This window comes from Balaenoptera physalus (assembly GCF_965194825.1).
Source record: "Balaenoptera physalus genome assembly, chromosome: 3".
Classification (NCBI taxonomy): Eukaryota; Metazoa; Chordata; class Mammalia; order Artiodactyla; family Balaenopteridae; genus Balaenoptera; species Balaenoptera physalus.
Window position 1 is genome coordinate 51,351,824 of NC_138890.1, and position 14,382 is coordinate 51,366,205.

Genomic DNA, 14,382 nt, shown 5'->3' on the forward strand with positions numbered 1-14,382 from the left:
CCCAGGCCAGAGCCCAGAGCTTCGTATATCCTAGCTGCTCAATAAATAGGTGCGGGACAAATGACATATCGTGTTTTCAGGCAGAGAAATGGGGGGTGTAGCAGATACATGCCTTCCTAACTTCCCCAGCTGGTGGGAATAGGACAGGTCACAGTTATTCAATTGTCAAAAGATAATCTGGAACTTCTCTTTGAGTTTTGGCTCAGTTAGTCTCTCTCTTGAGAAACCCACCATGCCCCAATCCATGTTATCTGTGCCACCACCCGCCTCTCGTTTGTTATTTTTATTTTGGCCATGTTACATGAGGAGACAGAGGTCAGAGAGGAGAAATGACAGGGCCAGGTCACTGGAGTCAGCTACAGACAGCATCAGAGCCGGGACGCCTGACCCCTAGTCTAGGGCTCTTTCTGCTGCATAAGCTGCAGCCCTTCTGCTCCCAGAGGGCGCACAAGTGCATCTCTGATATAACGCAGACTAACTGGGGTCCTCTGAGCAACAGGGCAGCGTAGTTGACGCTCTCCATGATCATCAGTAATATATGAAACAACAAAGACTGAGCTAAGTGCTTTACGTGCATTATCACAGCAACCCTATGAGGTACTGTCCTGATTTCATGGTGTCCTGCCCAAGGTCACACAGCTGGTGGCAGAATCTGGATCTGAACCCAGGCAGCTCTGAGCACAGCTGGCTCTGGCTGAACTCCACAGTAGACCCTGGATTTGCCATTCTTACCTTGTGCAAATCTCCACCAATCTGCATCCCCATTTCTTCATCTAAAAATCTAGGAGTAATGAGTCTCATTTTCCCACCTCGCAGGAGTTTCTGAGGATCAAAGGAGATAAAGCACTTCATAAACTGTCATGTGCTGTGCTCAAAGGCTTTATTTTTATTCTTAGAGCTAAGAGACCTTAAGAATCCTCTTCCTATCCCGATTTCACTCAGCAAATATTGACTGTCTTTGTGCCCCAGACCCTGTACTAGGCCAAGGCCACCCCAGTGAATGAGCAGAGATGTCCCTGCCCTCTCCAGCCCACAGCTCTAGGGGAAGACTGGCAAAGGGAGTCATTACAGCGAAGTGAGATGTAGGAAGAGAAGGTTTGGGGAGCTGCTAATAGAGGACCTGACTTACCTTGGGGATCAGAAGAGGCTTCCCTGAGGAAGTGATGTCTAAGTGGAGGCCTCAAGGGAAAAGAAGGGATAAGTTAGAGTGTTCCAGCAAAGGCAAGAGCTGGTATGAAGCCCACAGAAACTGACAGATTTGGAATGTCCGGAGGGTTCAAGTTGGTGAAGGGGAAGAGCACTGGATCTGGAGAGCTTGAAAGCCTTGTGAAGGAGCTTGCGCTTCATCCTGAAAACCGGGGAGTGCCCCAGGAGGGTTTCAAGCAGGAGAGGCACGGGACCTTGTGGCCAGAAGCCCTGCAGTGTCGTCACACACGCCGCTGGGGATGGAAGCTGCAACGCGCCCGGGCAGCTCATTCCAGTGCAGACACGACCCACTGTGCTCTACCTGGAACCCGGACCCCAGGGCTCGACTCCTGCGCCAGAGGCTCTGTCTCTCTCTTCCAGGAATTCTCTCGGTTCCACGAGGAGATCACTCCCATGCTGGATGGGATCACCAACAACCGCAAGGAGTGGAAAGTGCTCGCTGACGAGTATGAAGCCAAGATGAAGATGCAGGAGGAGGAGAAGCAGAAAGGGCAGGCAGCCAACCAAGGTTTGTGGAAGGGGGAGGACGGGGAGCCCCTACCCCACACACACTGAGCTCTCATGGCGTGCCTGGCGGGGCCGCAAAGCCTCACACACGTGGACTTCTTCAGGCCTCCCCACGAACTAGCTGTCCCCATTCTACGTATGAGAGCACTGAGGCCCACAGAGGTGAAGTGTCACGGCCAGGTCACACTGTGAGCAGTAGCAGGGCCTGGTTCCCAAGATTGAGGCTCCCAGCAAGGGTTCCCTGACTGCCCCCAACCAGTGTAGGACAGATTCCAGTAATCAAGTGGTAGGCATAGGGCCTCTGAAAGCCCTTGAGTTTACAACTCTTGGTCCAAACCAGGTCAAAGGGAAAGCCCGCCGCAGCCTCTTCTCATCTGGTGTGTTCTCTTTCTTGTCTGATTGCAGCAGCCGCAGGAAATCAGCCCGGGGGAAAACCAGGCTCAGGTGGAGGCGCGCCTGCATCCAAGTCCTGCTGTGTCCAGTAGCGCAAGCGGGGATCCACGCCCAGACCGGCCCCACCCTTCACTGGAGGAGGGTACCCCAGCCAGTGGGAAACCATGCACCTGCTTGAGAAGTCAGAGTTATAGGGTTTGAAGACTGAAGAAGAATTTAGTTTACATCTTCCCTAGTGGCTTTCAAGGCTCTTTTCGGCTGTGAGCACTTTTTATTGAGCTACAACCAACATTTTGCCTTTCACAGACTCAGTTAAACATTAGCGCCAGACTCACCTGCTTACCTAGAATCATTTTTGTTCTTATACTTTCATTTTATAGTACACAAATTTGCAGTCATCCTCAGAAGTAGAGAACTGCACAATGAATCCCCACCTACCCATCACCCAGATTCTAATATCAAGAGTTTTGCCACATTTGCTTCGTCTGTCCTTTTATATTTCTTTCTCATTTTTCTCTTAGCTGAAATGTTTAAAAGCAAATTCCAGACATATCGTTTACTCCTCCATTATACATCTTTAAAGACATATGGGCGTTTTCTAACATAACCACATCCTTATCACATGCAACACACGAACCCCTACTATCCAGCTGTGGCAGATGCTGTGATGAGCTTCACAGACCCTTTACTGAAGACTTGTGTTCCCAGCAGTGATGAGCGCTGTCAGCAGACAGCCCTCGGTGCCAGCCCCTTCGGGGATGACCTCATCCGCAGGGAGACAGTTGCCCAAGGGTGGTGGCCTGCACCCAGTGACTGATCCATGCCAGGTGTTAAGGCCTGGCCGTCTCGGCCCAACACAGGACAACTCCGCAGCAACAGCACACACACCCAAGACGGAAAGTCTTGGAAGATGCCACTCTTCACTGCTCTCACTGGGAGTAAGTGAGCAGAGGAAAATGTTTCAAGTTCACCCAAATATGGCACACAATTCAAGTTTTCCATATCCTCCGACCAGAAACCGTTTCATAGTGGTCAATTGGTGAGTGTCTTTGTCTGAAACCAAAATGTCAAAATATCTCTTTTAGCACATATATCTAGTGTGCTTGTGTGAAAAAGCGGATATACCAAAACAAGGGAGTCCTCGTTCAGAAGGTGGTACATATAGCTTTATAAAAGTCACACCGGCAAGAAGCCAGAATGGCACAATGTTATGTGAGGCAAGTCTGAATGGTTCATCACGATCCACAAAAAGTGCTATGAAGAAAGGACTAGTGAGCTCTGAGAGTTTTGGCGTGAGGGGCACACCTGGACTGGGGTCTTCTCTGAGAGATGACACTGCAACTAGAATCCTTTCCCCAGTTAGTAGCCAGTGCGACCCTCAACGAGCACGTAGGACCAATAAAGAAAGACACACCTGGGCAGGGCTGTGGGTGGTATTTTCTTTTTAATCTCCATAGTGTATTTGTTAAGTTTATTTATAAGCAGATCACTTCACTATTTACAGTACATGAGCATAGAGATTCTACAGTTTTTGTGATGTAAACAATAACTCCACAGTGGGAGTTTGAGAAAAGAAGCCAGTTCTGAAGTATTTACAGACGTTAAAATAGAACTTTATACTCACGGAATAATAATACATAGAGCAATTTGGTTAAATTATCTATGAAACTATAGAATCTGACAATGTACAAAGACAGGAAAACATTTTCTCATTTGGAAGGTAAGACAGATAAACCACACCAGAAATAAAATGGGGACGATGACAACCACAATAATTAAAAGCAAAGAAGTTTCTTCCTTGCCCTCACGGATAATGTATTTATATAAATAAGGACACAACCCAACAAAATGGAAAAAATATATAAAAAATCCTCTACCAATTAAAAAAAATAGCAAAACTAAAAACTTGATTCTCAATCATCAGCAGTGTCCTTTAAAAAATTAAATTTTAGCTTTCTATTATAAATAACAAAGCAGATGTGTCCCTCTGTGTAGGTGAAATTCTTGCACCTTTCTCAAGAAATGCATCAATGTAATTCCACACATACACACAAACACAGGCGTGCACACATGCATACACACACACACACACACACACACACACAACCTTGCACTCACGCACCCCAGGCTGTAGTTACCTTGTTGAGCTTCCTAATAAATAATGCCCCCTACAGTAGTACCCCTGGGGATGCCCAAACCTCACAAGGTTAGCCATTCCCTGGTTTGACCCTGTCACACAGCCAGGGAAAGCCCTGGCTTCCTATTGCTCAGAATTCTCTAGGCTGCACGGTCACACTAAGAGAAAAGGATTTGAGTCCAATATTTGGAAATGCTGGAAGGGACCATAGGGACCACCTTGCCCAGTCGATTAAGGCTAGCTACAGACACTGTTTCTTTAGAAACCTGGGGTTGGGGAGAGGAATCTTGTGTTGGTTTCAACATTAGCAGCTGCCTCTGGAAGAAGCAGATGCTCCAAACCAATGCTAATACCATGGCACAAGTAGGTGAAGGGGGTGGGTGTGAACTTCCGGAGCAGACTGCACTGAGCCAGACTTCTGGATGGTCACCTTCCCCAGAAACCATTTGGAAATCCAAGTGGTCCACTTCCCTGGTCCACTGACCACTCTGACCGCACACCCCTTGAGATTTCCAACCTCTTTCCATTGGAATCAGAACATTCCTCCAGAAACAAAGTTGGGAGTAGTTTATGACTTTTTATTCCTAACACAAAAACATTTGACAAGATTTTTAAATACAAAAACAAACAAACAAAAAAATCTATTTGGCTATTCGGTGGACCACACCAAAGGCCATGGCCAGGCCCCCCACAGAATCCTCACACTCAACCTCTTTGCTTGTCCCGAGGGTCCAGTGGGGGGCACAGAGCAGAGGTTCACTTAACAAGGTCAGCAGCTGCGCTGCCAGTATTGCAGTTACAGTAAACCCCTCCCGGGCACCTGGGCACAGGGTCCACTCCTGTCTCTGCTGCCAACAGGATAGCTAGTGTATTACTTCTCAGTCTGCGTGGCTGCTTCTGGGGCTTCTGACTGGTGTTACACTGTGCTCTAAACACACAGACAGTTTGCTCATGACCTTGCATTTCATTCCCAAAGTTGGTGTTGGACAGCAAGGTGGCCAAAAGGATTTATTTGCCTTCCATCTGGGTAGCTGGTAGATACAGTCTTTGGCCACTAGATGGCGGCTAGACGTTGATAAGGCAAAGTGCTGAGGTGGAAGATGACCAGTCCCTTCAAAAGTCACCCATGAGCAAGGCTGGCAAAGTGAAAAAGGAGGCTTGGAGGATCCTTTGACAAAACGTACAGCAGAGAGGGGGTTCTGGCTATAAAACATGTCTTTGAGGCATTGTTGCACAGCCCAGGGACTGACCACTTACAAAACCCTATTTTCCGAGCCCCAGTTCGGGCAGTTGGATTTCTGTGCTGCTTCTGAATGTGCAAGGCATTCTGATGAAATGCAGTACCTAAAAATCTGTCCCCCAATCTTGAAGCCTCAGTCACCGCTGCTATAATGAAACAAAAAACAAAAGTTGCCCTAAACATATGCAGTGTGATCCATGCCTCCTGTTGCCCCATATGTTTTACGATCATTTGAAAGAAATGTGTGAAAAGTTCCTAAGTTAAGCTGTTTTGAAAAAACAAGTGTATTGCTAGTATTGTCTGCGAGCAAGAGAGAAACAGCCAAGTGGTCACAACATTCGGACTGAAAGCTGTTCGGCGGGGACAATGTCAAGGCTCATGTGAGACTCGACATCGCCACCTAGCCAAGCTGGGGTTTACTTCTCACCACCCCACCAGAAACTATGGCTTAGATCTGTCCTGGGGAGCTGGCCTCCTCGTATAAGGTAACTCGGCCAGGACCGTGTGGGTCTGAATCCACCGCAGGTTGGTTACCTTGCAGAGAACTCTCACCTTGAATGTGAGCTGGGCAGTCAGAGAATGGAATTGGTTTCGTGGGTTAGTGATGGATTCCCGATGCTCCAGGATGGGAATCTGAGTCTATCAGAGGTGAAAGGGACTCACTTTAGTGCTCACTCCATCCAATATTCCCATTTGTAAATGAGGAAACAGTGGCCCAAGACCACATGGCAAGTAAGAAACTCTGGGTTTCTCACTTTGAGATGGCTTATAGATAAATGACTCGCTCTGCAAACCCATTTCAATCGGCTGTGCTGTTTTCTTTTTTTTTTTTTTTTTTTACAGAAATAGGTACCAAGATCGAAAAGCACCACTCCATTTTTAGGGCCTCCAACAAAGAGGCCAGCAAAGGGCTGGCCGTAGAATGGGCTCTCCTGTGGCTGATGTCTAGGAAGGCATGTCTGCTCGCTCTTCCCTCACCAGCCCCTCTCCTGATCCCCTGTTCCATTCCCTAGGAGAATGCCTCACACAGCCCAAGGAGATCCATATTCGCCAGTGTAGAAACACGGAGCCAGGCTGAGTGCTGTGGTTTTCTCAAAGTGCTTTTATTGGTTCAATGCGGAGTTAGCTTCTGCCTACTTTCCTGGACGTTCTACAGCCGGCTCCCAGGGGCCCTCCACCTCACGTCTGTGTTGGGCCGAGGGCGTCGCTAGGCATGAGGGTTTCCCAGCCCCCGAGCTCTCCCTCCATTTACCCCGTACCCCTGGACTCGGCAGGCAGCCCTGGAGCCCATCTATGTGTGCAAATGTCTGAGGGACTTGGGGACCAGCTTAAACATATTGCACGTAAGCACAAACCGGTTTCCTTCTGCCCCAATGGGAAGGATCCCTCTTCTTTGGCCATTGAAACCATTAGGTTCACTTTATTTGCTACTGTACATTCAATTTCTTTCCTTGGTCATATCTGAGGATAAATGCTAAATCTCAAATGGTAAGAAAATACTGCAGTTTTGACTCAGTGAGTCAGATCAACAAATCCTTTGGGGTTGATTCTGCTTCACAGCTGGGATGTCCCATCTCTCAAGCTGCAGGCTCAGCTGTCATTTCAACTGAACCTAAGGCCTGGGATAGGGTTCCAAGCCATCCCTGCAGAAGGGCTGCACTGTCATGCCTTCCCTGCCCCCTCAGTATGTATACTGCATACACCTAGAAGAAATCGCTCTCCAAACATCAACAAGCACAGGCTTTAGGCGAGAAAGATTTCTTATTGCATCTCTTCCCACATCAGGACCTGGGTACCGAGTCTTTGCAGCTTAGAGCATTCCTCCCTTCCTCTTCCCGCCCTGGAACCCCTGAAGCCCTGCCTCTCTCCTGGGCACATTTGACACGCAAGGCTGTGAGAATTCACAGCAGATGCAGACACCTGACTGGTGCTTTGTGTCTCAAAGCAGTGTTCTGGTTGGGGGGCAAGGTATGATGGGGGGAAGGGGGGTCACCGCCGTAGCTGCACTCCATCCACTCATATTCTTTACCTCTTTGATGCATTTTCCTTCGGTAACCAGAGCCCCCAGGAGTGAGGATTCTGATTCAGCCTGTACCGACTGAGGAAGGAGATGGAAGAATTCCACTTAGCGTTTAGATCGGATATATCTGGAAAACACCAGCACGGCACAGAGATGGACAGTACAACCTGCCTTGCGTGGGTGGCTACCAACACAGTCTACTGTAAGCTTTTATGGCAATCACATGTAAACATGATCAAGAGCAAATACTAGGACAGAGCTACAATGAGATGGTTGCCAATGGCAGCTGCTCCCTCTGGGTTACTCCTTAATTTGGTGGGAAAGAGACCAAGGTTGACTAGTTGTCCTGGAGAGACCTTGGAGTCTCCTTGGTAAATAATACAGAGCACCGAATGAGTCTTCCGGATGGAGGTTGTCTGCACGGTTGGTCAGTTTTAGAACTTGCAGCCTTTTATGTACCGGATGGAGAGAAGAAGCTTCTTGATGCCTTTGGCAGGCACCCTCTCCCATCAGCGGGCCCCAGCCCCGACCTCAGGCATATCACGTCCCAGTACTACACCCAAGAGCCAATGTCTAACTACCTTCAAGTGCCTTGTATTAATCTGAAGTGAAAGGGCAGCTTCAGCTGACCCAGAAGAGGGGACAGACTTGTCCTTCACTAAAAATCTGCATTTCTTTACCCTAAGGTACCATATTCTCACGGTAGAATCTCTAGGCTAGTGCAGTCAAGGAAGAGGCAATTAGGAGGGGCTTAGAGATCATCTAGTCCGACTCCTTCTGGCACACCAAGGCTCAGGGAGAGGAAGGGACTCCGTGACTTATCAAAGTCACAAAGATAGTTTTTGGCAGAGCCAGGACTCAACCCAGTTCTCCAGACTCTGAATGTAGAGTTCCTTCCTACTTTTTCCACAGGATGAAATCTCAAGTTTACTCCTTGGTGCAAATCAGGACTTAGGGGAGGCGTCAGTGGATTTAAATTCTATTCCATTCCATTCTATTCCATAACCATTTACTGTATGCCTATTGTATGCTAGGCAGTGAACAGCTATAAAAGGAATTTAGAATGTGCAGGTCCATGCTGTGGAAAGTCCCCTTTTGGTCCATCCTCATAAACCCTGCCTTCCCCAAACATGTTCCTGCCCACTATTCCACTTGGCCCCCATCCCCAAGTGGGATTGTGTCGGAGTAGTATTGGGAGTCCTGTGCCAAGGAAGGGCTTTAGGGAAATCTTCTCTCATAGATCAGGGATGGGCCAGCACGAAACCCAGCCACCATACAGTTCTGTATAACAGAAACCATTCAAACATTAGACCAGAAGGTTAAACAGGTTAAACTCTGATCAGTTAGTAATGGCTGCTCGGAACACTGTGTTGAGGATTCTAATAGCATGACCAAGCTCAAAGAACATGAGTACTGTGGTTGATTAGTTATGTCTGCTACTGGCCGAGGACATGGGAGTAGTGGCCCATATGCCATGTATTTGCTAGATACCACCTTAGGAGAAGCTAAGACTATCAGACCGGGCAAGGACCTTAGAGATCAGCTTGCCTAATTCTCCCCCTCAGCCCATTACACAGAAAAGACAATTGGGGCCCAGAGAGGTTAAGTGACTCGATACACAGGAACTCAAATTCCCTGTTCCTCTAACACCTGTCTCCTCCAACCTTCTCTGTGGGCTTGGAGTATGCTCACCTCTCAGGAGAGGTTCATCGGCCCAGTTAACCTACTGAGGTATTTTATAATCTTAAAAACAAACAAACCAAAACCCCATAACTACCAATTCCCAAAGAACTAGGCCTGGCATTAATAATAGATTAAATCACCTCGTTTAGTTAAATGAGTCAAGTTCAAACTTTTTTTAAGCAGCAGGACCTTTTTTCTTTGTTTTTCTTTTAAACACAAAAATTTCCCGAGGAACCCTGATGTGTGAAAGAGACCAAGTTGGAGCTGCTCTGTCTGAAGCAGAAGCAATGCACTCTTACCTTGCCTGGCCACGCTCTCCCTCACAAACGGCCCCCAAGGCACCTGCAGAACATTCAAGCTGGACATGGCTTTGACATCACTCAAGAACACAAATTTTAAAGTAGAGCCCAATGAACGTTTTCTAAGTCGGAGAGGAGCTTGGAGATTGTCTTGTCCATCCCCATCCCTCATGTCTCCCTCCTGCTCCCCCTGCCCCATGCCACCAAAACAACTTTACAGGTGAAAAAAAGGGAAGTCAAGCTGAAGGAGGACGGGCTGGTGACTGGCCCAAAAAGGATGAATGACCGCTCCCAGGTTGCCTCTCTGTGTCACCCCAGGTGTGTCACTGAAGCTCTGATGGCATGTCCACAGGTGTAAGCAAACCACAGGACCCCTTGGATCAAGACTGGTGCCAGAGCCTAAACTTGCCCCATGCTGATGAGGCAGCCATTGACTTACCCCCACAAAATGAGCCTGGAAGCGTCTAGCCTGTTGTCCTTTTTAGCTGAACCCACCTCTACCAGTCTTTGCAACTTTGCCTCTTTACCCTAGGATAGGCCCGGGCTGGGCCGTTCCTCTGTAGTTTCACTGGTCGTGGGACCCTGGGCAAGTCATTTCGCCTCTTGGGGCACTGCCTGGAAAACAGGAATAACGCAGCTCACCCCACCTTCCTTCCAAGGTCCGCAAGGATCTGAGCATTCACGGCCAGGCACAAATTCTAAGCGTGAGCTGGACACCAGATGAGGGCTCTGATTGTAAATGGACCCAAACTTGCTCAATGAGAGACAAGGCAGCGCTCAGCGGAAGAGGCCCAGAAACCTCTCTCCATTCCTCCTAGCTGTGGCTGCATGCCACACCTCCCCGGTGGCCAGGCTTCCGGCCGCCCAGCACCTCTGGGGCATTCTGGCAAAGGGAGCAGTGCAGCTCAGTGGCAAACACCTCACGACAGTGCATAGTTAAAAAATCAAGGAAGCAATACAATAATCCCAGGCACAGTACATCTGAGCCATAAATACATTAAGGATATACTTTTTTTTTCTTCAATTAAAAATGAGTTTATAATCCTGATTCTATTCACAAGTAACGATTTCATCATCACACACTACAGACAAGAAATGGTATGGTGAACACAGCTGCACGTCTACGAGGGGACGTCGGTCGGGGAGGAAGGGGAGGTGGGTGACGGACTCAGCGTCTGGAGCGCACCCAGGACAACGCGTCAGAAGCGAGGACACTAATGTGGCAGTGGAACGTCAATACCATGGAAACTCACAGACAGAAGCAGCTTTGTTCAATGTAAACATTGATTTTTTTGTTTGTTTTAAAAGGACAGCAGTTCCAAGTCTCTCTCTCTCTCTCTCTCTCACGCACTCGCTCTCTCTCCTTCTCATATACTTAATTTCTTTGAAAACGTAAACATATTGGAAGGGCCTTGTCTGAGGTATTGAGGTATTCCTCGAAAGTTAAGGCTGTTATCAGTGCAGGCTCTGCTGGGCCTCCTTCAGTAAGCTGTCAAAATCCATGGCTTCGTACTTGGTTTTCACTGACGCAGGCAGGGCCTCTTCTGAATTAGAATCTGGGTGGGGGTGGAGGAGTCAGTGAGCGGGGAAGGCAGCGAGCAGCTCAGAAAGGCCAGCGGACCAGAAAATCTGCCGCCGGGGTCAGCACCACAGAGCGGATGCGGCCCGAGGCCTCGGAGAGCACCGGGCAGCGGGCAGCAGCTCTGCCCTCCTGCTGCGACACCTCTTCCGTGTGAGCAGCGTCTCAGGGCCTCGGCCGCCCTGGTTGTAGGATGGGGAGGCCTGAAGCAGAGTCCCCCAGAGCTCCTTTCCAGCTCCAAAAGCCTCTAATTCTACGTCCCTTAACAGTTTCTTGCCCATTAGGAAACCAGTGCAGAGGTCACATAAGGCAGCCAACGAAACTATGAATCCCTCAGCGCATGGCCAGGGAACTGGGTCCCCACGGGGGACATGCAGTCAGGAGCACTGCCTGGCCGGGAACCTCCGGGGTCTCCTGACACTCAGCCCTGCACTCTGGAGGCTGCATCAGACTCTCCCCTACAAAGAACTCGCCCCTAAATGGTACTTTGTCCTTCTTCATTGACTTGTCCCCAGATGGCTAGGCATGGTGACAACAGTTTCACTGCGGCCCATTAATGGACAAGGCTGCTGCCTGTCGGGGCCGCCGTGGATGCCCCTCAAGGGGGCAGGTCAGCTACTGGCCCTGTGAGGTCAGAGAGACGGTAGCCAGGGATCTGCCAGGTGGCTGTGAACACGAGATTGGACCTTCCAAGAGGCCACGAGAGGCTTCACCTCTTTGGTAGCAGTCCTGGCACAGGACAAGATGCACCAGAGGCCCGCCTCCGGGCCAGGTGGCTGGCAAGTTATACCCAACAGCACAGGGGAGTCTGGGTGTGGGAGCTGTGTCCAGAGGGGATTTAGGTTTCAATAAAGGAGGTCACTGCCCCTGATGTTTTGGGTCTGACTGGGATGTGCGGGGCCTACGTACTCACCGTAGTCAGTGTAGCGGGGCCAGCAGAAGTGCCGGAGCCCCCCGTAGCTCAGCTGGAAGGAGGGCTCGCTGCGCTTCCGCAGGGCAGCGCCGTTCCTCAGAGAGAGGGCGGCGTGCTCAGAACACCGGTAGGTGATGAAGCCGTACTTCTCGCCTCTGGGGAGAGAGGACAAGGGGAGCGCGTCACTGGGCCAGCTGGGTCGACACCGTCAGACCACCTGCCACTAGGTGAGGAGCGGAAAGCCGCGATGACTCTCGCGTGGCCCCTCGATAGACACAGTGACAGTCACGGGGCTGACCTCCACGATGGAGTAATAGTAAGAGCAGGCAATTTACTGCATGTTTGCCCGGGGCTGGCCACCACCCATCACCCCACACGCTCTTCAGTACCCCCGTGATGCGGGGGCTGTTGTCATCTCCCCACTCTGGGGTGAGGAAACAGGCTCTGAGTTCAGAATTTGCCCAAAGACAGGTGGCAGAGCAGGGAAGTAAACTCAGGCCTCCCGCCATGAAAGCTGATCCTCTTCACACTCCCCTCTATTTCCCTCAGGATTCCCATTTTCTAGGATTTGCCACACCTATGCCCCCACCCTACCCGTCCCGCACCCTTCAAAGCCAGCCTCAGCCAGCCCTTCCTTGGCTGCTAACTTGGCCTTCACCTTCTCTAAGATCGATGGTACTCCGTACGCATCTCATCCTTCACGGGAGACGCGTCGTGCCAGCCCGCTCAGCCTCCGCTCCCCCTCCTCTGACAACAGCGCCCTGTGCTCAGCTGGGCTCAGGGCGCCAGGGTAAGTCACACAACGGTGGCCCTCCTTGGCCACAGTGATTTGTTCAAGGATGAACCTGTCAGCCAAAGCAGAACCCCAAAGATTCCATCCCACGTCTTTGCTGGAACCGTGAGGGAGACTCCTGCTTTCCCGAGTAGGGGACAAACTTAGAGCTGGAGGCAGCCACTTTGCTACCAGCAGGGAAGCCTGCCTGAGAAGGATGCCGAGGTGAGGGGGACCTAAAGTCAGTTCTACCCCTGACTCATCAGTTCCACACACAACAAGAGGACGAATCCCGACCTACCCATCTGCCAGACAGATTCCTCACGGACAGCGAGCCTGTGGACCCTCCTGCTACTCAGCACAGGCCTAGTGACAGCAGATGCCTTGTAAACACCCAGCTGTATCACATTTCCTGACACCTCTCGGAACCAGGCCGAAGTTGGGACCCTTCTGATTCTTTAAATGTCTGAGACTCATGCATGCTTTTTAAATCTTAACAAATTGACCTGTCTCCTTAGAGATTAATTTGATTGCTTTGTTTTTACAGGTTATCTTCATTTGACATCCTGAAGATTGCACAGAGCTTAGTTCTATTTGTGTAATGACTTTTTAAAAAAATTGTGATAAAAACACATAACATAAAATTTACCATCTTGAAGTGTACGGTTCAGTTGTGTTAAGCTTGTGTGACGGATCTCCAGAACTTTTTCATCTTGCAAAACAAACTCTGTACCCATTAAACAACAGCTCCCTATACCCCCTCTTCCCAGCCCCTGGCCACCACCATTCTACTTTCTGTTTCTATGAATTTGACTCTTTAGGTCCCTCATGTAAGTGGAATCACAGAGTATGTGTCTTTTTGTGACTGGCTTATTTCACAGCATAATGTCCTCAAGGTTCATCTATGCTGTAGCATGTGACAGGATTGATACCCATCCTTTTTTAAGACTGACTAATATTCCATTGCATGCATATACATTTTGTTTATCCATTCATCTGTCAACGGACACTTGGGTTGTTTTCACCTCTTGGCTATTGTGAATAATGGTGCTATGAACATGGATGTGCAAATATCTCTTCAAGATCTTCCTTTCAATTCTTTTGATTATATACCCAGAAGAGGAATTGCTGGATAAAATGGTAATTCTATGTTTAATTTTTTAAGGACTCTCCATACCGTTTTCCACAGTAGCTGCACCTTTTATATTCCCACCCATAGTGCGCAAGGTTCTAATTTCTCCACATCCTCACCAACACTTGTTATTTTCTGTAGCCACCCTAAGGGATGTGAGATGTGTAATGATTCTTACGCAGAAACTATTTTCTCGCTGAAGTTTTAAAAAATTATTATTAAATTAGAATTTAAAAAACTTAATAACTTAGTTTGCAAGTATAATGGGAGATGCTTTAGAATTATTTCAAAACTGACAAAGCTTTGACATCTAAGTTGTGCATTTATATGCAACCTATTCTTGCAGATCCCCTGACAGATGAAACGCTGCTTCCCCAGGTGAGTGAGACACCTGGGCCGCAGCTTCACAATGCAAGCGTGCCTTCAGCCACCAGGAGCTTTTTGCAGCCCTGTACCAGGGTCTAGGATGGAAAACCAGAAGCTGACACACAGGCTGCAGAT

The 14,382-nt window shown here is 49.0% G+C and overlaps 2 protein-coding genes across 5 annotated transcripts in view; one reads left to right on the forward strand and one right to left on the reverse strand.

Moving 5' to 3' along the window:
• The window catches only part of PDE6A (phosphodiesterase 6A), a 65,960-nt gene extending 63,750 nt beyond the window's left edge, over positions 1–2,210 (forward strand). Inside the window, exons 21-22 of the mRNA XM_082454351.1 lie at positions 1,567–1,714; positions 2,119–2,210. Coding sequence (XP_082310477.1) covers positions 1,567–1,714; positions 2,119–2,198 — 228 coding nt within the window. The 3' untranslated portion in view covers positions 2,199–2,210. The remainder of the gene's footprint in view (positions 1–1,566; positions 1,715–2,118) is intronic.
• A 47-nt stretch (positions 2,211–2,257) lies between these two features.
• The window catches only part of PPARGC1B (PPARG coactivator 1 beta), a 118,884-nt gene continuing 106,759 nt past the window's right edge, over positions 2,258–14,382 (reverse strand). Inside the window, exons 11-12 of one of the 4 annotated variants that reach the window (XM_082454095.1) lie at positions 11,978–12,132; positions 2,258–3,159 (exon numbers count right to left, since the gene is read on the reverse strand). In XM_082454095.1, the coding sequence (XP_082310221.1) occupies positions 3,074–3,159; positions 11,978–12,132 (241 nt within the window). In that variant the 3' untranslated portion in view covers positions 2,258–3,073. Of the gene's footprint in view, positions 3,160–3,531; positions 11,042–11,977; positions 12,133–14,382 lie in introns of those variants that run through there. The other 3 variants (XM_082454096.1, XM_082454094.1, XR_014261652.1) reach the window with 3 other exon arrangements.